Source organism: Bombus affinis, chromosome 9 (assembly GCF_024516045.1).
Source record: "Bombus affinis isolate iyBomAffi1 chromosome 9, iyBomAffi1.2, whole genome shotgun sequence".
Classification (NCBI taxonomy): Eukaryota; Metazoa; Arthropoda; class Insecta; order Hymenoptera; family Apidae; genus Bombus; species Bombus affinis.
The window spans coordinates 8,391,061-8,413,756 of record NC_066352.1 but is presented as its reverse complement, the minus strand read 5'-3'; the positions used below and the strand labels follow the sequence as shown (position 1 = coordinate 8,413,756).

Genomic DNA, 22,696 nt, shown 5'->3' with positions numbered 1-22,696 from the left:
AAAAAAGATATATTAATATATTTTGTTGCAAATTTTTTTTTAATAATTATACATTTCTAATATAAAATATCATTCGTAAAGGTCATATTATTAAATGACAAAACTATTTGTATTTAATTTTCTAAAGATGCAAAAAATGTTTGTACATTATTAGTTAGAAATGTCACATTTTTTAATTTATATTGTTCATGTGAGAGATAGTCTTACAACAAATTGTTATATCGTACGAATTATTTGTATAAATACTGTATATAACACTTTCATATTGTCAAATAGTTCTTAAAATATTTCATTTTAAAAAATTGTCTTATATTTATTATAAAAATAAGAAATAAATAATATAAAGTATACTGTAAAGATATCCTCTTTTGAATACGAATATTTTTAACCCTTTGATTGCTTACAAATAGTAAAGTGTTTAGTTGTATTCACGAACATATATTTTTAGTTGATCAAGAAATACAATTGACAGATATAAACTCTTAATAGTAGTGATTAAAGCATAGGGATTAACAATCAAAAAGTTAAAAATTTTAAGGACTACTAAAATTATAATTTTAATTTGTTAATTGTTTATAAGAGTTTAGGTTGCTGTTTTAAAGCAGAAATGTCTAAAATCTTACTGGGACAGGTTGTTCGCGGTGTTTGACTAAATGGAAGACGTTGTTTTGGACTATTTCTTGGATTTGTAACCTTTAAGTCTGCCTTTGGAGGCATTTCATTTTGTAGTGCGTTAATATCTGTAGAATAAATAACCTAATTTAATTAAAAGTATATTGTGTACACACTGATTAAAAGTTGTTTTAATTTATATTTTTACCTTCTGTTTGAACATTATTTTTTCCTGGAACTAATTGATATCTTTGTAAATAATGCATTGTGGCAAAAGACATATTTGTTCCTTGTAAATTGCTAACCATGAGATGATTAACTGATGCACCTTGCCTTTGTACTGCTAATTCAGCAAGTTGTTCGTCAGTTAGATACTTTAAAGCTAATGCCTTCATATGCATGCTTGTATTTGTTTCATTTACAGCACTTGTAGCTTGTGTCATGTTTGTTTGATAATCCAAACGTGGATAAAATGGTAAGTCAAATGCCATTCTTTTAAATAAATTATTAGAATTATTCTTTATGTATAATACAGATATGATTTAACTCAATTATATAATACTTAATTATCTAGAGTAATGTTAATCATTTGTTTTGTAATATAAAATTTGAATAATGTATTTTATATAATAAGAACTATAATAAATAGATTGTAATAAAAGTTACCTTAATTAAATTACATAATTACTTAGATTAACAAAATATAGATAATCAAGATTTTCGTTATGTACAAACTTTTAATAGATGCAAAACATACTTGTTGCTGTTGTTCAATTCTTTAGCTTCTGAATTTTCACTTAAACTAATTCCAAATTTTTTAAGTTGCTGTAATGTAGCTACTTTTACAGTATCTAATACTGCTCTATTATCAGTTTCATCTCGTTCATTTTGATTTACTTTTGTTTGTTTTTGTTGTTGATCATCTATGATACAAGAGTTCTGTAATAATTGATTTACTTGTCCAAGAACATCATTGTAAAATGTCCAGCCCACTTTTGAACTTCGTTTAATATTTTCACTATCATCATCACTAGAATACTCCTGCATTTCAACATGGATACTAGGTTCTGGACTAAGTGGCCTTTCATTTATTTTCAAATCATCACTGTTTAAAATTAGACTGTCTTCAATGCAATTTGAATTTTGCTTCAATCCAAAAGGCTGCCCTTCTTGTTGATAATCATTGTGATAATGAGAATTATTTACAAAATTATTTGTTTTTACAGAACTATTATCTCGTTGTATATTTGCTTCCTTATCTTGATCTACATTAGTAAAGGTATTTGCTATAAATTTTTTATTTTTTTGGGCAGTATATTCAGTACCTACAGTACCTACAGTTCCCGCACATACATGATTTCTTTGAATCATTGGTGTTTTTATATTTTCGTAATTTCTTGTTCTCACTGTACAGTTTTCTAAATGTTTTTTTATTCTATTTTCAGTTTCATCTGATTTTGCTGTTTCATCTTTACATAATTTTGGAGATTCAGATCTATGAGTATCTGTTTCTCTTCGAATATCTACATAAGCTTGTTTCTCTAAATCCTTTGTAGAAGTAGTTGCATTTAAGTTACTACTTTGTTGTTGACTAGATGACATGTAACTCTCTGAGTCTTCAACTATGTTTTCTAATTGTGCACTAGGCATTCGAGTAAAGGAGTTTTTATATCTTCTTAATGATTCATTAGTATCATGAGAACCAACACTGTTACACATCTTTAAATTTTCTTGCTTTTGTTGACCATCTTTTTTTTCATAATTTTCAATATCCATTGTAAAAGGATTATTTTGTACAGTGAATTCAAAACTTGTCATTACACCAATTGAAACTTTCTGTTGCATAAATGCTTTTTTTGATTGTGCATCTGTTAATATCAATTCATTTTGACTTATATTTTCATTTTTGTTACAATTCTCTTTTTTCCTATCTTGAGGAGAATCTCTCCGATAGACACTTCTTTTTGTGTTTTCAGGCACAGTAACATAATTAGAAGTACCTAAAACATTATTAGAGTTTGTATGGAATTGATCACTTTGTGTCTGTAATTGAAAGGAACAAGAGCATTTTTTTCTTTCTTTTAAATTTTCTTCTTGTATTTTTAACAATCTATCCACTTGTATCTGTAAAGATTTAATTTGCTCATTTTGACTATTTATAATTTGTAATAAATTCTTTACTGTTTCTTGATTATCTGTATTGTTAGTAGGATAAGGATGGAGTTGAGGAAATGGATATGCATTCATGTTAAAATAAGGATATTGTTGTCCTAAATAATGTGGTAATTGGAGTTCATTTCGTTGCATTGTACCTGGATTAGTAGGTACATTTTGTACATTTGATTCAGGAACTGAATCATTATATACTTTCTGTTGTTTAGAATTATGAGCTGCTAATTGTCTCTCATATAATAATGGAGAATATTCATCTTCTTTAACTTTGTGATTATCAGCATTTATACAAGGTTTAATAACTTGTGATATAGCAGACAAAGAATCTATATGTCTTATTTTATCGTTACATTGTATCTTTGTATTTTGTTCTTTATCAGTATGCAATGTATTACTTTCAGACCTTTCATAATTATATTTACGAGGAGAATCATTGTTTTCTCTACTTGATTTTTGCTTGCAGCGTGAAGAATTATAAATATCTTCCCTTAAAGCATAGTTCTTTCGTTTAGATTCATTTAAAGTATTTGTAATATTACCTTCTGTTAAATATGAGTGTAAAATATAATTTTGATTAGACTGTTCTTTTAAAGGAACTATACAATCATTAACTTTAGAAGATAGTGGTTTCCTTAAATAGTTCTGTTCTTTCCATGCTGCATATGATCCATTAACATTTAATGGAGAGGAATGACTACTTTTACTTCTTAAATCTTTAGATTCCTCAGATGGTGAACAAAAATGTGCACGTTCTGTACTCTTACAACTTACAGGTTTGTCAAATATTAAAGAAACTTCAGGCACACATGGTACTGCAAAACACTGAAATTAGAATTATTAAAAAATAATTTTTTATTAAAATACATTATTATTACTAATTTTTAAATTTAAATTAACTACCAATAGTCATTAATCACTAAATCTTCAATTTATTTATTGGTTTGTATTTCTTACTCCATGTAATTCGATATTAAATTTTTATTGCTTCTAATAAAATCTTTACATAGATGGAGAAAAAATTAATATTTCACTATTATTTTAAGCTTACTAATATTATGAGAAATCTCAAGATTAATATATTTTATTTTTTTTATTATATATATATTAATTTACATCTTGAAGAAAAACTTACATCAAGTTTAGATGCAGGTCTTGGTGTTATTCTCGGTTCAAATTCATCCTCATTACCGCAAAACATATTTCAGTTTAAATTAACAATTATAATTTATACACATTCGTTATATTCATTAATTTTCACAAATATATGTTATAATTAGTAAATTATCAATATTATCTTGCAATTAATTTAAAACTTTCAAAAAATGTTTTATAAAATCCCTCTGTTTTATTTATTTTTTAATTTATACTATTTCTTGCAATAGTTTTTGCTTAAAATACTTTTACTGCACTGGAAACTTATTTCAAACAAATTATGTGATAAATGATTCGAAATAAAAATGCAGCCAACATAAACAGCAAAGTCTAGTGAATAAAATATATATATGTATATCGTTTTAGTATCTTTTTAAATCAAGAAAATATTCTAAACTTTAATTCATTTTGAATTTTTCACTGTTCTTCATAACCAAAAAGAATATCTTTTTAATGCTTTAATTAGATATAATTTTACTAGATTTACTACTTTTCGAATTTCTTTCCAAATCAGCAATTCTGAAATTATGTTATATATATTTTACTACTCGTATTATATATATATATATATACACATATTGGTATATAGTTGTATTATATAATTATACATATATATTTACTATACGTATGTCTTTCTCAAAAATTTGCTTATTATAAATTTTTGATGTACCACTTATGTATTTGATATATACGTATCTTTGAAGTATGTTCTTTTCTACAAAGAATTAGTAGATAAACGAGTGATTTATATTGTATAGTATGTATAATTCCAATTGATGTGTATATATTACAAATAAAATTAAATAGCATATTATAAAATTGTATGTAAACGCAAATCTATTTTAAAATAATTTTATTATTTGAAATCTAGATGAGTATTAAATGAATATTATCGGATATTATAGAAATTATTTTCTTCTTTTGATACTCCCTCTTGTGCCTGTTTTACCAGGTGAGGATTAATTGGATATGTGTATATCAGTATGTATAGGATGATATATTGCACGGTGCACCACATTGGCAAATGACTGAAATTTTACCATATAATATTAGGCAAGATAAAAAAAAAACAAGTTTCTGATAAACTATAATTGTCATTGTTACTTGAGAGAAGAACAAGTTTGAAAATGTTTGACAAATACTATAGAAACACATATCGAGAACATTAGTGTGGCGTGGTATTTTAAATCTATGTCAGAGTTGTTTGACCTGTGATATCTTAGAATTTAGATATCGTCGATTCTAAAATCTCTGATCTGATGTGTTTCGAAGTTCAGCGAAGTTTTATTTGTTATAGGTAATTATCATATTCTTCAATGTCAAATTACACAATACTGTATAGTAATATAGTGAATTAATATACAGACATATGTCTTGTACGTGATATGGACTGTGATATATTAACAAATTGTGAAATACACCTTTAATGCTTCGATTTGCAATGCAAAAAAATGTAGGAATTCATAAATATTTATGTGTGTTATAGGTGGGCAGCTTTTTTCTACTTATGTTCTATAGACATTTTGCATAATCTTTTCTTTTTAGTCTATTAAAGATTTATTGGTATATAGAGATATTTTATTATTCAATATTAAATTTCTGCCACTGATTCTTGGTAATTGAATAAACATATATATGTAGTATAATCAATGTTTATATTTAACAGGTTAACATAAGTATCATATTATAATCCATATTTTTTCCAAGTAAATTATTATTAATAGTCTGAAGTAATTTATGGAGAGAAACGAAAATTTTATAATGTTCATATTTTATACAACACACACTGCATTAGCAAAGAAGAAATTATACCTATAGGAAGCCTAGTTATTCATAATATAAGGTTTGTATAAAAAAGTATAATATAAGTGTTGATAATTACCGAAGACACAAATTAGTCTGATAAAATATTTCATATTTAGCTATGTATATTAATGGGTTTTTAGATCTAGCTTTCTCCCCCTGTGATGGTGACTGTGCAATTATTTAGTCATTGGCATTTAATTAATCTTAAAACAAGTGCATCTTTTCATATAAAAGTCTTGCCAATGAGTTACTTGTAAGAGTACATATTAAAAAATGGCAATAATTTATTTTTGTGCTCATATCCTTAGTATTTGATAGTTATAATGGTAAATACATACATATTGATTTCATTTATATTTTTATATTAATAAGATAGATATAATAATTTAGTTTTATATATATGCTTAATTTATTAAGAAATTACATTACAATGATTTAATATAAAATAAACGTAGTTAATATTTTAAATAAAAAATAATATTTATATCGTGGTTATTCGTTAAAACTAATTAAATTTAATTATTTAAATTATTGTATTTAGATATATCATGACATGATTCTGTGGATATTATAATCAATAAGAAGTATATTTTCTGGAAGCAATAAATAAAATAAAAAGATGGATAGCTCAGAGTATGAGACTGTACGAAATATGACACTTTTATTTTTTTTGGAGCTTCTTGTGGATAAAGGTGGTCCACGAACATTACATGATTTAAGCTGTCAGTTTGGAGCTAAGGGATTTACAAAAGAAATGCGTCAAATAGCTGGTGGATCACAGAGTGGCCTTAAAAAGTTTTTAGCTCAATATCCAATGCTTTTTCTTATTAATGGTGATTACGTATCAGTGAATACATTTCAACAAGTTGTAGAAGAAGAAAATGGGTGTAAATTAGGAGGGAAACGTGATTATGCTCGAGAGGCTGTAGAATATTTTACAAATAAATTAATGCAATATGGCGTTGGTACAGAAGTACCAATAAAAAGTCTTTTGGGACATCGGTCTCAGGCTTCTCCAGAAGTTAGACATATTTCTGGTCAACATTATAAGGAGTTTAGAGACTTTCTTATAAAATATCCTGATGCTTTTGTAGTTACGGAAGATAATGTAATGTTAAAGCAATACGAAGGCATGAAGGCAGAACCTTTCGTGGAATTAGAACCTGATATACCTATAGACCCAGAGATTACTGCAAAATTATTAGATTTTCTGTGTGAGTGTATTGAACAAAAGGGTCCAATCCTTGTAGATCAAATGTTCAACATAGTTAATGATAAATTTTCTTATGAAAATTGGACCTCAATATTTAAGACACCGCAGGATTTGTGTACATTTGTTAAAATGTTCCCAGATGCATTTCACGTTCAAAGTAATTTAGTAACATTAATTGGAAGACCAAAATCTTCCCCTATAGAAGGAAAAGCAAAAACAAGATTTCCAAATTCTACAAGAAATCAAAATAATACTTCTGACAAAGCAAATGTAAATCAAGTTATTCAACCAAACAATACTCAAGCATCCTTGCAAACAGTTAATTCAGAATCTATTAGTACCAATGTTACAAATCAGATTAATTCTGTACAAAATTCTCATTCTTCATCTATTGAAGGTAATAGTAGCTCTCCTCCAGTAAGCTTGCAACAACAAACTTTGAAACAAAGAATAAATATGCTTGTAATGAAGACTTTAGCGGATAATACAGAAAAGGATAGAAATTTACAAACCATGCAAATGGGAGATGCTTGGAAATTAAAGATACTGCAACAAACTAAAATAATAGTAAATCCCAGGGAGAGTCTTCAAATTATAGAAGATATAATAAATCCTCGTAAGCCTCCTCCTAATGGTAAAATAGTTGTTTCATTTGATTGTGAAGGAATAAATTTAGGAGTTAAAGGACAATTGACACTTGTACAAATTGGAACTATGTCTGGACAAGCATATGTGTTCGATTTATTTGCTTGTCCTAATCTTGTACAAGCCGGGGGCCTTCAAAAACTTCTAGAACATAAAGATGTTATTAAAGTAAGGAACAATATTTAAAACTTGATATTAAAATAGAATTAAAACTTAAAATTTTATTACACTTTATAGATTTATTTATGCTTTCATAGTTTTATTTTGATTATTAATTGTATGTATTGTTTTAGGTGATTCATGATTGTAGAAATGACAGTGTCAATTTGTACAGACAATTTAAAATTATGTTGAATAATGTTTTTGATACACAGGTATTTGAGATTCACAATTATTAAAGTCTCTTTAAATATTTTTTAGAATATAAAATACTAGAAGTATATAATGCTTAAAGAATAAATTGTGTTTATATTTCTAGGCAGCTCATGCTGTATTGCAATTTCAAGAAACTGGTAAACCTGTATATAAAGTTAAGAATGTTAATTTGAATACACTATGTGATCATTATGGTGCTCCAATTAATCCATTAAAAGAACAATTGAAAAATATCTATCGTAATAATCAAAGATACTGGTGTAGGCGTCCATTAACACGAGATATGCTCATTTATGCTAGCAGTGATGTTCTGAGTTTGGTTCCACAAATATATGTCTCCATGTCTAGGTGTAGTATTTAATTATTTTTTGTATATGTATGTATATTTGTATATATGTATGTATATTTAATGTAGTAGTTCATTATTTTACATTTACAAATTTATTTACAAATGACTTAACAAATGAATAACCAAAACAGTATTTCTGTAATTTTGTGTAGATGATAATTATATCTTAGGTGTCCTTTGTTAATTATAATTGTTTTCTTTGCTTATGATATTATTAGACTTATAAAACCAGAAGTACAAGGTCTTTTTAATGAGCTGTGTGAGGAGCAAATTCAATTACACATTAAACCTGCAGAAGTAAAAACGCGAAAGAAACAACGGAAAGTGGAAACAGAAGTTGCAGATTTGAAAAAAAGAATGGAAGAAGCAACTACCAAAAATATTGTTTTAAGCAATCGTGAAATACGTCTTTTGCGTTATCTTGATCTTACTGAAGATGAGAAGGAGAAACTGAAAGGTAGTTATAAAGTTGCAAGAAAATTAGAAAAACTTGAAAACATGGGTCAAGATAAAGGAGAAAGTAGTGATGATGATGATGATGATAAGATTGAAGATTTGCAGTATCATAGTATAGAAAGTTATACTTCTGAAAATTCACATTCTGGTACATTTCACAGTTAATAATTTGCATTATTTAGTGATATCCATATGGTTACATATATTTACATATTTATTTTCATAGGTGGTCTAGTATCATCACAGAATTCTGATACTCTAAGCCTCACAGAATCAATGCAAATGGTGGATGAAATTCTTTCTGATGGACGAATGGATAGATTTGAAAAGATTGAAAAATTAGAAGCTATTCTTTCAGCTGTTACTGTTTCTGCAACTGATCAGTTTTCCTCAAGCAGTGCAGATGTGTCTCCGACAAAGTGTGTATGCTCGTGTCAAGATAAAAATAAAAGTCCACGACCAGATTATAATACCGTAACTAGTGTGGCTTGCCAAACGTATAGTACAGGTGATATAGTAATTACCAAAATATTTCTCACGGAAGAAGAAAAGGAACGTATAGATTTATTGAATTCGCCAAAAAAGTAGATATGTCATAGTTATTGTGAAAGTGGTAAGGAAGGAAGTTGCCATTGTTAGATTTTTACGAAAAAGACGAATAGGTGATGAGAAATAAAACAATCTAGGTAAAAGTTGATATATTTTATGTAGTTTGACAAAATTGTAATTTTAAACTACAACAATCAGGTACATTAATATTCGATACAATTTTTTTTCCAACTCTGATGCTGTAGTAATCAGAATTTAGGAAAAATTTGTTTTTTAATGACAAAAATTCAGTATTGTGAAATATTTCATTTTCATAGATGATTATCTTTCTTTACTAGATACAAGAAGGAATAATCGAATTATGTATTTACTAACAACAATATTTGATAAAATATTTTTTAGAATAATTTACGTTGCTCCTCAGGACTAAAACATTAATGTTGTTCCTCTGTAAAAAAATATAAACATATAAATGTTTTAATGATACTTTAAAACAAAATTTTATTCATTTTTATATTACTATAGAAGTATAGAATTATATTATATATAGAAAAGAATAATTTTCCATGTTAAGTGCTGCATTAAAATCGCTATCTTACATAATGTGCTTTTTATATATTTTTGTATAAAAATATTTTTAGCTTTATTGGAAAATATTTTTGATAATATTCACTTTTAATAAATTTTTATGGAAGTATAAAAAAATGATTATTAAAATAAATATAAATATATAAGATAGTCATTTTACACATTTGATATGCCTAATTTTTTTGAAGTTGCATTTGTGCTAAGTTCTAATATACTGTTTATAATTAATGAAACAAGATGAAAGTCTTTGCATGTTTTCTTTTTTGATAATGATAAATGAGATTTAAGAACAGTCTTATAATAAAGAATTTAAGGATAACTATATTTAAAGGAAATCAACTGCAATAATTACAAAAAACAATACAAATGTGATAATGTTAAGATTGAGCAGCTTTTAATGCAATACTTTTCAAGAATATAGTGTTTGTTTTTAACTGTACATTGGTATATTTTTTGATTTTAGACATCCATTTAGAATTTTGTTATTATAAATTACAAATATATAAAATTGTTTGTGAAAATGCTTGTTTAAAATATGCAATGTGCAACAATGAAATTGTTATTTTTGAAATATTTAGATAATGGTAATGTTATCAATTCTTTTACGTTATTCTCTTTCTTTGAGTAGCTAGTTCTTAATGAATAGAAAACTATATAAACTTTGTAAGACAGGCTATAATTACAATACATTTTAAAGTATAACATTATCATGAAATGATTTTAAATAATATCAATTTTTATTCTACAATATGTTCTTTAACAGAAATATGCCTGTTAATATTATATTTATTACTACGCATACTAATGTATGTAACATCTTTTTTTCCTTAAATGTAGCATTGATCAATATGATATTAACGGTAAATTAGATTCAGGTGCCTTATTTGTACTAATGCATTTAAATCGTTTTAACTAAAAATGTATCCTAAATCTAAAAAATGACAGAACTATTTTATCTAAAATAGTAGGCATTGTTGTTATTAACAGTGATTAATTTATTACATTAAACACTTGAAAAATGTGCATAATAAATTTCTTGAAATAAATTAAAGTGATTTCTTTATATCATTATCAGCAAAAAATATTCCTGCCCTTCTACCTCTATATATCGTTAATTCAATAATAAATAATTGATAAGTTGCATTAATAACAAATAAATCATACAATAATTTAAAGATTATTATTCTACTTAGTTCAAACTCTCAAATGATGTTTGCTTGTTTTGTTACATGTGATTTATCATATCGGTGAAACTTTTATGGCAACAGTGAACTATTTACGTCATAAAAGTTATTTTTGTAGATTGTATGAATTTTATAAACATTCTGAAGTATCCTTAGTGTATAAAATTTTAATAATTTTATTTAATGTTATATTATTATTGTAATATGTGTATATATATATACAGTTAATATATTTTTATGTCAATATATAGGGTAACCCATTTAAATAAGATCACCTAAATATTTGCCTTATTTATTGTTGTATGAAAAAATATCTCAAAAATAGACTTTTTTTATAGCATGTCAAGGTCATCAGTAGTTCTTTAAATAGAACTCTATATTTATATATAATATATGCAATTAAGTACAATGTGCAATGTGTTATGATCTTAGCATAACTTACAATAATATAAAAAGTGTATCAAAACATTTTAACGATAAAAATATATTTTGCAAGTTGTACCTATTTTTTAAGTCAATACTTGCAGTTTATTATAAGATATTTTATCTAATGTGATAACATTTGATCTTTAAGACCCCCGCAAATTGCAAAATATTTTGAAGTTATAATATTCGATGCTATTTCGTATACACATTCGTGAATACATGTGTGGTATTTAGTTACCTATACATATTTATATACGTATATGTATACACAGTCCGGATTATAATGGGGGATAAGATTATTTCAGAGTTGCACACTTGTTGAGTCTCTTCAATTGTGCTTACAAAACCCGTAAGCGTTGAGTAATTTGATTAATTTCGTTCAGACTGATTTCTCTTCACAATAATATTTTTAGAAGAAATAAAACCATGTCTGCTGGAAATTTAGGTAAGTTATATTTGTAATTATTAAAAAAAAGTTAAGAAAAATAAATGAGAATAAATGAGTGAAAAATCAAATTTTCCAGACCCGGAATACTTATGATTAGAATTTATTAATATCTATAATTGATTTAAATATTAGTTATTGATATATTATTAATTTATTGCTTATGCGATTATAATTGCTACTATTATTACAATTATGAATATTTTGTAATGTTATATATTACAAAAATATTGTTTATAAATTTTTTTTATTCAATAAACTTTGTCAAATAAAGTAACTAGTATATTTATGTCATAAAATTAACTTATTTTATTTTGTTTATTCTATTTCTAGCATTATTGAGTGTATCCGATAAAACAAATCTTTTACCATTTGCTAAAAAGTTACATGAACTAGGTTTGTCTTTAGTTGCATCTGGTGGAACAGCAAAATCTTTGAGAGATGCTGGTCTCCCAGTGAAAGACGTATCTAATATCACTGGTGCACCTGAAATGCTTAATGGAAGAGTCAAGACTCTTCATCCTGCTGTTCATGCTGGTAAAGACATTCATATATTTGAATTTATTTTTTATTTTACTTATGCTATACATACTATATAGAAAGTTTATTTATGTAGGTATACTAGCTAGACTCACAGAGTCAGATCTGCAAGATCTTCATAAACAAAATTATCAGCTCATTCAGCTTGTGGTATGCAATTTGTATCCATTTGTAAACACAGTTACTAAACCAGATGTGACAATTGAAGATGCAGTAGAAAATGTAGATATTGGTGGAGTAACTTTGTTACGAGCTGCTGCTAAAAATCATAGTAGAGTAACAGTTATTTGTGATCCTAGTGATTATGAAAAAGTTGGGAAGGAATTAGAATCATCTATTAACAAAGATACTTCGTTGGAAACTAGGTATATATTCTATTAAAATAGATATTAGAGAAAATAGTTTTATACTTTAAAATATTGTATTTTTTTTTTTATTTTTAGACAAGTATTAGCACTTAAAGCATTCACTCATACAGCAGAGTATGATAATGCTATTTCAGATTATTTCCGTAAACAATATAGTAGTGAGGTTTCTCAATTGACATTAAGATATGGAATGAATCCACATCAGAAACCAGCACAAATTTTTACAACTTTAGATAAATTACCACTGACTGTAGTAAATGGTTCCCCAGGTTTTATTAATCTTTGTGATGCATTAAATGGTTATCAGTTGGTGAAGGAGTTAAAGGCAGCTTTAAATTTACCAGCTGCAACATCTTTTAAACATGTTAGTCCAGCTGGTGCAGCAGTTAGTGTACCATTGGACGCTGTAGAAGCAAAGTTATGTCAAGTAGATGACTTATTACACCAACTTACACCACTAGCAACTGCTTATGCACGTGCACGAGGAGCAGATAGAATGTCAAGCTTTGGAGATTTTATTGCATTATCTGACGCATGTGATGAAGTTACTGCTAAAATCATATCTAGGTAATGTATGGTATAATCAAATTAAAAATTGAAGTCAAGAAACTATTAGTTATTTTTTATTATTATTTATATTTTAGAGAGGTCTCTGATGGTATTATTGCACCTGGCTATTCAGAGGATGCCCTTAAAATTTTAAAGAAGAAAAAAAATGGTGCATATTGTGTTCTTCAAATTGATCCAAATTATATACCATCTCAAATGGAGCGTAGAGTTCTGTTTGGTTTAACTATGGAACAAAAACGTAATGATGCTGTTATTGATAAAAATACATTTTCCAATGTAGTAACCAAACATTTGACAACCATTTCTGATAGTGCTATGAGAGATTTAATTGTTGCTACTATTGCTTTAAAGTATACCCAAAGTAATTCAGTTTGTTATGCAAAAGATGGGCAAGTAATTGGGATAGGCGCGGGACAACAATCAAGGATTCATTGTACTAGACTTGCTGGTGATAAAGCTGATAACTGGTATATTGTGTTCTTAATATCTAATATCTGTTGCATATATCGTAATAATCGATCTATTATTGTCAACATTATAATAAATATTTTTCAGGTGGCTTCGACAGCATCCCAAAGTTACTAGTATGAAGTTTAAGAAAAATGTAAAACGAGCAGAAATTTCGAATGCTATTGACAATTATGTAAATGGATCTATTGGAAAAGATATGGATGAGGCTACTTGGGCAGAAATGTACGAGGAAGTTCCACAGAAACTCTCAGAAAGTGATAAAACAGAATGGATAAACAAAGCGGACAATGTTGTTTTAAGTAGCGATGCCTTTTTCCCATTCAGAGATAATGTGGATAGAGCTAAATTGGTATATAGTTTAGTTATTTATTGTATTATCTTGCCATATCATTTTCTGAAATTTTAAAAGGTAGTTATTTAATTACAGAGTGGCGTCAAATATATTGCAAGCCCTTCTGGTTCTGTAAATGATAAGACAGTAATACAAGCTTGTGATGAACATAAAATGGTATTAATTCATACTAATTTGAGATTGTTCCACCATTAAGTAAAAAAGATATGATTCAACAATTGCTTTATTGTTTAATTATATCCAAGCATTATACATTATGAAAACCATATCGTCTATAGTCCATTATAGTAATGAAGAAATAGTTTTACAACATAATAAATTTATCAAAAGCTAATGTATGGTTGATTGTAATATTGAAAATGTACTTTTATATGAAATAAAATGAACTGACAAAAAATATGTTATTTCTTAATTTATTTTTGTTTACTTTTGAATTTAAATTTTTCATTTAGAAGATCAATTAATAGATGTTAATGATAAATTAATAGATGTTAAGAGATATTATATAATTTATACGATTTATGCCAGAACAATATAAATGGTGTAATAAAAAAATGAAAATACATAAAATAATGTGATATTATTGGTTAGCCATGTATCAATGTGAATTGGTTTTCGTTTGTGTTTTTCTAGTAGCAGCGAACTAGTGCTGTGTTCAAACTTCGAATAATAAACAAAAGCGAATAAATTGCAAAAATGAGTAATTCAACTATTTCTGATCAATCGCTCATGGACAAGTCTATGCGGAGTGTTTTCGGTAAGAAACATTGTTTGATATTAGATTATTTTTTATTAATGATACCGCATAACCTTTAAATATGTATGATCTTTTTGAATAGTCGGGAATATCCCGTACGAAGCCACAGAGGAGAATTTAAAGGATATTTTTAGCGAAGTTGGACCAGTGCTTTCATTTAAGTAAGTTCATTTTGAATTTAAATATTATTAGTTAATAATAAAATAATTTTTATTTTACTTGTAAATAATAATTTCGTAAATGACAATGTTATTGTAGATCTTTATAATACTTACAAAAATTTGTAATTTGATTAGATTAGTGTTTGACCGGGAGACAGGCAAACCAAAGGGATATGGCTTTTGTGAGTACAAAGATCAAGAGACAGCTCTTAGTGCTATGAGGAACTTGAATGGTTATGAAATTGGTGGAAGAACATTGCGGGTTGATAATGCATGTACAGAGAAGAGTCGAATGGAAATGCAAAGTCTTTTACAAGGGCAGAATACTGAGAATCCATATGGAGAAGCAGTGCAATCGGATAAAGCTCCAGAAGCTATAAGTAAAGCTGTTGCATCCTTACCACCTGAACAAATGTTTGAACTTATGAAACAAATGAAACTTTGCGTACAAAACAATCCAAATGAGGCACGTCAAATGTTGCTTCAAAATCCTCAGTTGGCATATGCCTTGCTACAAGCTCAGGTAGTAATGAGAATAGTGGACCCTCATACAGCAGTTAATATGTTACATAAAGCAAATCCAATCCCAGGTGTATTAACACCTTCTGATAAGCCAGCTGTACATCCAGTTGTACCCCGAATAGAAGAACCATGGGCTCCTACGCGTCCAGCAGCAGTTACTAATCCTCCAGCACCAATTTTTGCTGGTGAGAACAGTGAAATTTTAATTTTATTTGTCTAAATTTAGATATCATTTAATGTTTAAATAATAAAATTTTATGACAGGTCAAGATGTTGATTTACGTACATTGGACAGACAAATGGATCCACGTCTAGCTAGAATGGATCAAGATTTAAGAGGACCACAACAAGTACAACCAACACCTGTCAGTGTATCTCCAGCTGTACCTGCCAATACAGATCCTAGAGCACTTAGTACATTCAATATTTCGGACAAGTTAGTATTTCTTTCATGTTAAACAAATCTCTTAAATTAATATATTTTAAGAATGTGTTCTTTTTTACAGCACACTTCCTGTTGAAGGAGTTGAGAGGTTCTACAATTATCATAGATAATTTAAAATCAAAGTATTTAAAACATTCTAAAAGCATATGATTTTTTTCAGTTTCTGTCGTGATCCAAGAACAGACAGATTTGGTAGAGATCCAAGGGATCCTAGAGATCCAAGAATGCCTATTGATCCAAGAATTACAAAAGCTAATCGTAAGTTTTTCAAAATATTTCTTATTTTCTATGATAATGAGAAATTCAAAATAAGAAATTTAATTACTTCTTTATAATTGTATCTATTTTTTGCTAATTTTATCCTTTAGCACCAGTGCCAGTTGCACTACCAGTGGTACCAAGACCTGTTGCAGCACCTACTGGTCAGTCTTCAAATGTTGCTACAGCTAGTGTAGTAACTCCAGTTACTGCATTGACCACGTCAACGACATCTGCAACGTCGAGGCTTATGGCAGGCATGTCTCCAGCGGGAAATATACCGAGCGGAGCGTCTGATCAAGAGAAGGTATTTAAAAACAAATTACATATAAATGTCATTTATTTTTATATAAAAATATATAAAATCTTACATTATTCAGTTATATAGTAGATGACAAAATGTAAAAATAATTACTAATTTCATTGTAGGCGGCTTTAATAATGCAAGTACTACAATTATCTGATGAACAAATCGCTATGTTACCACCTGAACAAAGGCAAAGTATTTTATTACTTAAAGAACAGATTGCTAAAAGTGCTCAACGTTAATATACTTCTAGTAATTTTTTCCTTTTATAACAATAAACATTTAAATTTGCCTAAAAACTGTAATACTTCAACATATAAGCTTAGTTCGTATGATTAATAAGTTTTTAACATAAAATCTCATTTTGGAATTTAATAATTTTATACTAGCTTATCATTGTAAATGATAGAAATAAATATGTGTTACTATTTAAGGATAATGTAGATCGTCAATTTTTTTTGATCTAACCTCGAATAAACCTTCTTCAATTAAAGTATTGTACATAACTTTCCCACATTTTTCGTCTTCATACAGTTCAACGCTCATAAACTCTTCATCAGTTTCCTAAAACAATTAATTTCATTGTTTATCATCTATTATTAAATGTATGATTAATCAGTACATAATTACTTACTTTAATTTTAGCTATAATACGTTTATTGTACATTTTTTCTAATTGAGAGACTAGCTTATCATGATCGAATATAGAAACAACTTCTACATTCCACAATTTACACTTCATTGCAATAGTAGGTATCTCTATCCATTCTTTCTTTAAAGTGTACAATTCACATCTTTTATGTAAATAAAAGAATGTTTTTTATATTAAGTTAGAATAACATATTAATATTATAAACCAGATAAATGTGACTTACTGTTGTGAATTTACTTTTCTATATTCGTCATTACCGTAATCTACATAAAGCAGTTTAATTTCAATATTATCTGAATTTATAATAGGTTCAGATTCCGTTATTAGACATCGATACCAAAGATTATCATTGAATTTCGCGCAGCATGGAGTATCTACAAATAATAAATTCATTCCAGTTCATAAGATACATAAAGGTGAAGGTATATAGAATTATTTGTTATATTTAATATTTTCATAATCACTTTCATTAAAATTCATAGCAAGTCCTTTCTTATAAATAATTATTACTTTTAGTTGAGTAATACTTACTAACAGTAAACTTTGTAATCAATGGTTGTTTGTCCGCATTTTCTTGCAAGTCATTCATTAAAAGTTCATACTGTGTATAATACGCATTTAAAATCTAAAATGGATGAAATATTTACTTACGTTGTAAATATTTAAAATAAGATGAGAAAACGAGGCATGAGATGATAGTTTCATAACATACCGTACAATGAATATTTTCTTTTAATTGAGCATAGAAGATAGTAGGAGTAATACAGCAACACATTTCTATCTCAATATAGTCTATGTCGTTTGGTATATTTATAAGTTTATAATGCATTGAAAGATCTTCTTGTGAAGCAATATTAGGAGTTGAAGTAATTGTTGTCTCTAATTTAAACCATGATACATTTTCAACATCAGTTACAGTATCATTGTCAATATTATGTACAGTATCTGTATCATTGTCTGGAAGCAACACAGAATTTCCAGTAATAATTGGATCACTTATCACGTCATCGCCTAAAGAAAATGATCTCGGGTTTTCTATAACTGCATCTGAAGTAACATCTTTAGTAACATTTGTAGTTACTCTATTTTGGAATGTAATGGCCTCAATATTAGGTTTAATGTTCATTTCCAATTCATTGATAAGAAATGTGATTAAATCAGTTTTCTTTTTGCAGTATTTGTTTGGCAAGATCTTTAAAGAAATCTGAAACATTGCAGGCGTATTAAATTAAAAGAGATATGAATAAATAAATAAAAATGAAACTTAATTATTTTATCAAGTTTTAAACATTGTAAACGTTTTTCCTATTTTATAAGCATTGTCAAATTATATTAATTTTATTGTTGAATGAAGTTTGTTTTGCTAACATTACTCACATTGAGGTATTTTTCACTTCTATAAATGATTGTGACTTCGCATTCCTGTTCAATGAGAAGCTTATGTATTCTATCTAAATCTTCTGTTGCCCACATTCCACTCTCAGTCCCCTATTAAAGTAAATTTAATCAATAATTTTAGAACATATTGATTAATAGATAATATATGGAATCATTTAAACTATTTACCGGATTTAAACCTTCGATCAAACATTTTGTGCATTGAATTGGAATATCTTCTAAGATAACTTTTTTCTTTAAATCTTCAGTTGTACATTGCTCTATGTTTCCATAGTCTACAAATTCTACCTGTAATAAATATATTTCGTAAAGTATTACAACACATATATACTTTGTAATTGAACAGATGATGGGAATAAACTTTTACATTAATTATGTCGTTTCCTTGAATCTCCACTATTTTTCCTCGGTACCATTTTTTATTTACATGATACTGTGCAATACATGGATCTCCTACAGCCCATTCAGTATCACAAAGTTCAATTGAACGATTGCTGTATATTTTTTCTAATTTCATTTCTATATATTCTAATATTTTACTACCTAAAAAAAGAGAAACATAATAAGGATATAAGAATGAAGTATATTATATATTTACTATTAAATTTATTACGTTGTATCTTTTAATAGAGTTAATTTAAAAAGTATATACATACTACCCGTTTTGGAATGAAGATAAAGAAAGCCGCTATTATCTAAGTATGTCGGTATAGCAATAAATGTATCTTCATTTATTGGTTCTACTGGTAACCAAGCTGACGATAAAAGTTTCGGAACGTTATCAAATATTTCTTCCATGTTCTCATAAATTTGATTATTAGAATCAGAATTTAAATGATATAATATTGGCTTCGATATCGCTGTAGTAGCAGTTATCTCCATGGGCTCAATGGAGCAATCATTAATTTCAAGCAACTTCACGTTTGATTCATAATTCGTTAATCTTTCAAATTTCTTCATTAATTGTCGTTTCAATTCAATTGCTAAAATTTTATCTCTTTTTTTCGCATACCTGGACATTTTTAAGCGTGTGTAAATCAACTTTTTAAGAGGAAAAAATTGGATAGGAGAATACTATTATTTTAGAGAATATTTGAAACGATGACGTACTCCTTCACGGGTAATGCTACTCCTTTTTCAACCAACATTCTATTGATAGAATTAATTTCATATCTTGTTGGTGCCAATGGCCCGTCCATTTTCACTTCTTTAATCCATAATTCAACCGGTATTGCAGAATCTTCCATATCTTCGTCTTCCTATAAAATGGTGGAGGAAATACATGACATTAAAAGATAATCACATTACGAAGATGTAAAATAAATAACAAACAAATTTATAATGTACAATCTATATAACAGTATTTAATCTGTTTGTATCATGCATTATGATGGTCAGTAGAAGTAAAACTTTTGTTTTACGAACAAAATAAAAAATATTATATGTGATACTATTTAAATAAGATAGATATAAAAAAATTCAGTGTTTTTCTTAACTAATATATTTTTTTCACTTATTTGTGATTAATGTTTACCAATTTAGATATGTAGAATTTGGAAGTCTGATTTTTATCTATGATTTCGCGCAATTTTTCACAAGACAACGATGGCCACGTGGTGGATCCTCCGCAGGGCAATATACCCGTTAGCTTTATCTTAAAAACGTACGTTGATATCTTAGAGAACAGGGGATACAACGGTTGTATGTCATTTGTCGATACAGTTTCTTCGACTCCTATGTCGTATAAAAATGCGACTACTGTATCGTTTGATTTAATATCAACGATTCGGCCACGATAATACATGTCACATCTTGCAAAATAAACTGCACAAGTAGCACCCTTGGTCCAAATATCTCGTTTTGCGGGACGATACTTGCTATAAAATTCTTGCATCTGTTTTATCATTAGTTCTACATCGCTCTGATCACACGTGGCGTCAGAAACGTAAATGTTGTCTGGTGATTGCACTTGGTGTATTTGTACTTTTATTTTGAAAGGATCTTCATTTTCTTCTATGACTTTCTTCATGTTTTCGTTTATTGGATTATTGTAATATTGATCAGATAATTCTAAACAACTAATATTCTTCTTTTTTTTCGTTTTTAAATCGAATGTAGCCATTGTTGTATTGTGCGGACTATGTCATAAAACAAAAAAAAAAAAAAAATCATTTTTATTACCATAACGTTTGTATATACGTTTGTATAATATAATAATTATATATTTAATATTTTTCTGATTATTTTTAATAAATTGATTTTAGACTTAAGATTTCAGATTTCAAAAACAATATCGATAATATAAAAATGAAAAATAAAAGAGAGAGAGAGAGCGAGAGCGAGAGAAGGGATGATAATTAATGTTTTAAAAGCTTTGTTAGAAAACATTTCAATTATTTACCTAGAAATAATGTACGTTGCTAGGCACTTTTGTACTAGTAAATCAGCGACATTAATACTGTTATCATGTGTAAACATAGCAACGTTGTATGTATCTCCAAATTGATTATAAGGGATAACTTTGAAATTTGACTTCATATCCATTAGAAATTTCTTTATGAATTCCTTAGTTGCCGGCTCCCATTGGTTTTTATTGTTAAATCGTGGCTTTATGTTTCTTAATGAAACTCTTACAGCCTGACGGTGAACAAATGATATTTTGTTTCAGAAGAGAATTATAATTAGAACTAAAGATACATATAAATAAATTACTTGTGTTCTGCAGGACATGTATTTTCTTGGAAGAGCTCTGATGGCATCATAACTTAATACCAATGTATATCCTAAGTCCACGTAGAAAACTTTTATAGTGTTCTCGGTAACTTCGCGTATGAGTCCTCTGTGCCAATATCCATCGACTCCTCGTGCAGCACACGGTAAATCTGTGTAAAGAAGGACACGCGTAATTAATTGTTCAATCAAAGGAATATTTCACCGCGCAATACGATTGGACATTTTAGAAGGTAATTTCTAGGTAGCTTCTATGTTAAGAATCTATTAGGCTACATATTTTGTGAATTGTAAAAAGAACTTTTATAAGATCTCAATTCTAAAATATATAGTTGTATACTTTACTGTATAATACTTAATAGCGGTGGTAGAACACTCTGGTATTTTATATTTTATAATATTTACTATTATCGTTAAATATTTAATAAGAGTACTTTAGGAAATCTACCTTTACAAGGTGCAAAGATAATATAATCAGTGGTAGATATATTTTTTTCATAATCATTCATCATTTCTTGTTGCATTTTGTGAAAGGTATATCTATTTGTGTGTGTCTGTAACATAAATATTAATTTATTAATTCCTACGTTTTTATTTGTTTATTTATTAAACGGAAAACTGATTATTAATAACTGACCGTAAATAATAACTATTAGTTCACCATCTATTAAAGCTATTCATTTACTATGTATTAATTTATATTAGTAATAGTAATAGTAATAGTAAATTAAATATTAATCTACTATCAACTATTTAATAATTTACTGATAACTGAAGAAAGTAGATATTAACAAATTGCGTACCCTTTGAACATATATACAACTAGGAGATTCGACAAATAGGATTTGAACATCCGAGTAAATTTCTAGGTCTAACACTTCCTTAAAATACTTCCTTGTTGAGTCAGGATTCATTCTCTGTAAACAAGAGATCGATGATCAAACCATGCAGAGTAAAATTGAAACGTTTATGGACGATTCGCAATTACCATTAATGTGTTTGGTGAAATGCAAGTGCCGTATTTCATATACGTTAAGGAGTCTTTCACGGATATTAAACCCGAGTCTTTTGATGATATCACGCACAGATCGACGTAATAAGTATCACCGGTTATCATCTTGATGCACATCGATACTACAGAATTTCTAAAAATATATAATATAATAATAATGTAAAATATTACTGATACAATA

General features: G+C 27.6%; 5 protein-coding genes across 17 annotated transcripts in view; 3 read left to right on the top strand and 2 right to left on the bottom strand.

Moving 5' to 3' along the window:
• Nucleotides 1-58: 58 nt before the first annotated feature.
• Nucleotides 59-4,369, bottom strand: LOC126919999 (uncharacterized). Its single transcript, XM_050729786.1, has 4 exons — nt 3,917-4,369; nt 1,370-3,606; nt 821-1,104; nt 59-740 (listed from the first exon to the last, which is right to left on the bottom strand). Exons 1-4 carry the CDS (start codon nt 3,980-3,982, stop codon nt 574-576), a joined length of 2,754 nt encoding a protein of 917 aa, XP_050585743.1. The 5' UTR covers nt 3,983-4,369; the 3' UTR covers nt 59-573.
• Nucleotides 997-10,968, top strand: LOC126920000 (egalitarian protein homolog). 5 transcript variants are annotated; one of them, XM_050729791.1, is made up of 9 exons: nt 997-1,087; nt 5,234-5,422; nt 5,603-5,779; nt 5,883-6,068; nt 6,284-7,768; nt 7,894-7,974; nt 8,079-8,323; nt 8,543-8,928; nt 9,007-10,968. In XM_050729791.1, exons 5-9 carry the CDS (start codon nt 6,362-6,364, stop codon nt 9,366-9,368), a joined length of 2,481 nt encoding a protein of 826 aa, XP_050585748.1. In that variant the 5' UTR covers nt 997-1,087; nt 5,234-5,422; nt 5,603-5,779; nt 5,883-6,068; nt 6,284-6,361; the 3' UTR covers nt 9,369-10,968. The 5 variants fall into 5 exon arrangements, with proteins under 5 accessions (XP_050585748.1, XP_050585747.1, XP_050585746.1 ...); XM_050729790.1 differs by lacking the exon at nt 997-1,087 and adding an exon at nt 4,900-5,233 and having other exon boundaries at nt 5,302-5,422; XM_050729789.1 differs by lacking the exons at nt 997-1,087; nt 5,234-5,422 and adding an exon at nt 4,900-5,233.
• Nucleotides 10,969-11,728: 760 nt separating this feature from the next.
• On the top strand, nt 11,729-14,672 carry LOC126920011 (bifunctional purine biosynthesis protein ATIC). Of its 3 annotated transcripts, none has more exons than XM_050729841.1 (7): nt 11,729-11,972; nt 12,306-12,509; nt 12,589-12,877; nt 12,956-13,447; nt 13,525-13,917; nt 14,006-14,270; nt 14,335-14,672. In XM_050729841.1, exons 1-7 carry the CDS (start codon nt 11,954-11,956, stop codon nt 14,386-14,388), a joined length of 1,716 nt encoding a protein of 571 aa, XP_050585798.1. In that variant the 5' UTR covers nt 11,729-11,953; the 3' UTR covers nt 14,389-14,672. The 3 variants fall into 3 exon arrangements, with proteins under 3 accessions (XP_050585798.1, XP_050585799.1, XP_050585797.1); XM_050729842.1 differs by having other exon boundaries at nt 11,749-11,972; nt 12,381-12,509; nt 14,349-14,672; XM_050729840.1 differs by having other exon boundaries at nt 11,752-11,972; nt 14,349-14,672.
• A 190-nt stretch (nt 14,673-14,862) lies between these two features.
• Nucleotides 14,863-17,162, top strand: LOC126920017 (cleavage stimulation factor subunit 2). Of its 2 annotated transcripts, XM_050729866.1 has the most exons (8): nt 14,863-15,030; nt 15,113-15,191; nt 15,327-15,898; nt 15,978-16,149; nt 16,220-16,246; nt 16,319-16,416; nt 16,527-16,723; nt 16,846-17,162. In XM_050729866.1, exons 1-8 carry the CDS (start codon nt 14,970-14,972, stop codon nt 16,963-16,965), a joined length of 1,326 nt encoding a protein of 441 aa, XP_050585823.1. In that variant the 5' UTR covers nt 14,863-14,969; the 3' UTR covers nt 16,966-17,162. The 2 variants fall into 2 exon arrangements, with proteins under 2 accessions (XP_050585823.1, XP_050585824.1); XM_050729867.1 differs by lacking the exon at nt 16,220-16,246.
• LOC126919997 (tudor domain-containing protein 1) overlaps nt 17,145-22,696 on the bottom strand; it is a 311,431-nt gene continuing 305,879 nt past the window's right edge. For all 6 annotated transcript variants that reach the window (XM_050729782.1, XM_050729780.1, XM_050729783.1 and 3 more), the window contains 16 exons: nt 22,492-22,648; nt 22,307-22,420; nt 21,952-22,057; nt 21,486-21,655; nt 21,175-21,410; nt 20,308-20,911; nt 19,884-20,032; nt 19,430-19,785; nt 19,141-19,316; nt 18,942-19,061; nt 18,753-18,863; nt 18,088-18,579; nt 17,907-18,000; nt 17,599-17,749; nt 17,358-17,517; nt 17,145-17,287 (listed from right to left, as the gene is read on the bottom strand). In XM_050729782.1, the coding sequence (XP_050585739.1) occupies nt 17,153-17,287; nt 17,358-17,517; nt 17,599-17,749; nt 17,907-18,000; nt 18,088-18,579; nt 18,753-18,863; nt 18,942-19,061; nt 19,141-19,316; nt 19,430-19,785; nt 19,884-20,032; nt 20,308-20,911; nt 21,175-21,410; nt 21,486-21,655; nt 21,952-22,057; nt 22,307-22,420; nt 22,492-22,648 (3,331 nt within the window). In that variant the 3' untranslated portion in view covers nt 17,145-17,152. The remainder of the gene's footprint in view (nt 17,288-17,357; nt 17,518-17,598; nt 17,750-17,906; nt 18,001-18,087; nt 18,580-18,752; nt 18,864-18,941; nt 19,062-19,140; nt 19,317-19,429; nt 19,786-19,883; nt 20,033-20,307; nt 20,912-21,174; nt 21,411-21,485; nt 21,656-21,951; nt 22,058-22,306; nt 22,421-22,491; nt 22,649-22,696) is intronic.

What these genes read in the sequence shown, in the direction of transcription:
- LOC126919999 (XM_050729786.1), bottom strand. Translation starts at nt 3,982, where the DNA reads ATGTTTTGCGGTAATGAGGATGAATTTGAACCGAGAATAACACCAAGA. An exon ending in GACCTGCATCTAAACTTGAT is followed by an intron (nt 3,607 to 3,916) that starts GTAAGTTTTTCT and finishes TTCTAATTTCAG; the next exon opens with TGTTTTGCAGTACCATGTGT. An exon ending in AAATAATGTTCAAACAGAAG is followed by an intron (nt 741 to 820) that starts GTAAAAATATAA and finishes TTTATTCTACAG; the next exon opens with ATATTAACGCACTACAAAAT.
- LOC126920000 (XM_050729791.1), top strand. Translation starts at nt 6,362, where the DNA reads ATGGATAGCTCAGAGTATGAGACTGTACGAAATATGACACTTTTATTT. An exon ending in AACATAAAGATGTTATTAAA is followed by an intron (nt 7,769 to 7,893) that starts GTAAGGAACAAT and finishes GTATTGTTTTAG; the next exon opens with GTGATTCATGATTGTAGAAA. An exon ending in TTCTGAAAATTCACATTCTG is followed by an intron (nt 8,929 to 9,006) that starts GTACATTTCACA and finishes TTATTTTCATAG; the next exon opens with GTGGTCTAGTATCATCACAG.
- LOC126920011 (XM_050729840.1), top strand. An exon ending in ACTGCTAAAATCATATCTAG is followed by an intron (nt 13,448 to 13,524) that starts GTAATGTATGGT and finishes TTTATATTTTAG; the next exon opens with AGAGGTCTCTGATGGTATTA. An exon ending in ATGTGGATAGAGCTAAATTG is followed by an intron (nt 14,271 to 14,348) that starts GTATATAGTTTA and finishes ATTTAATTACAG; the next exon opens with AGTGGCGTCAAATATATTGC.
- LOC126920017 (XM_050729866.1), top strand. Translation starts at nt 14,970, where the DNA reads ATGAGTAATTCAACTATTTCTGATCAATCGCTCATGGACAAGTCTATG. An exon ending in GTCTATGCGGAGTGTTTTCG is followed by an intron (nt 15,031 to 15,112) that starts GTAAGAAACATT and finishes CTTTTTGAATAG; the next exon opens with TCGGGAATATCCCGTACGAA. An exon ending in ACATTCAATATTTCGGACAA is followed by an intron (nt 16,150 to 16,219) that starts GTTAGTATTTCT and finishes TCTTTTTTACAG; the next exon opens with CACACTTCCTGTTGAAGGAG.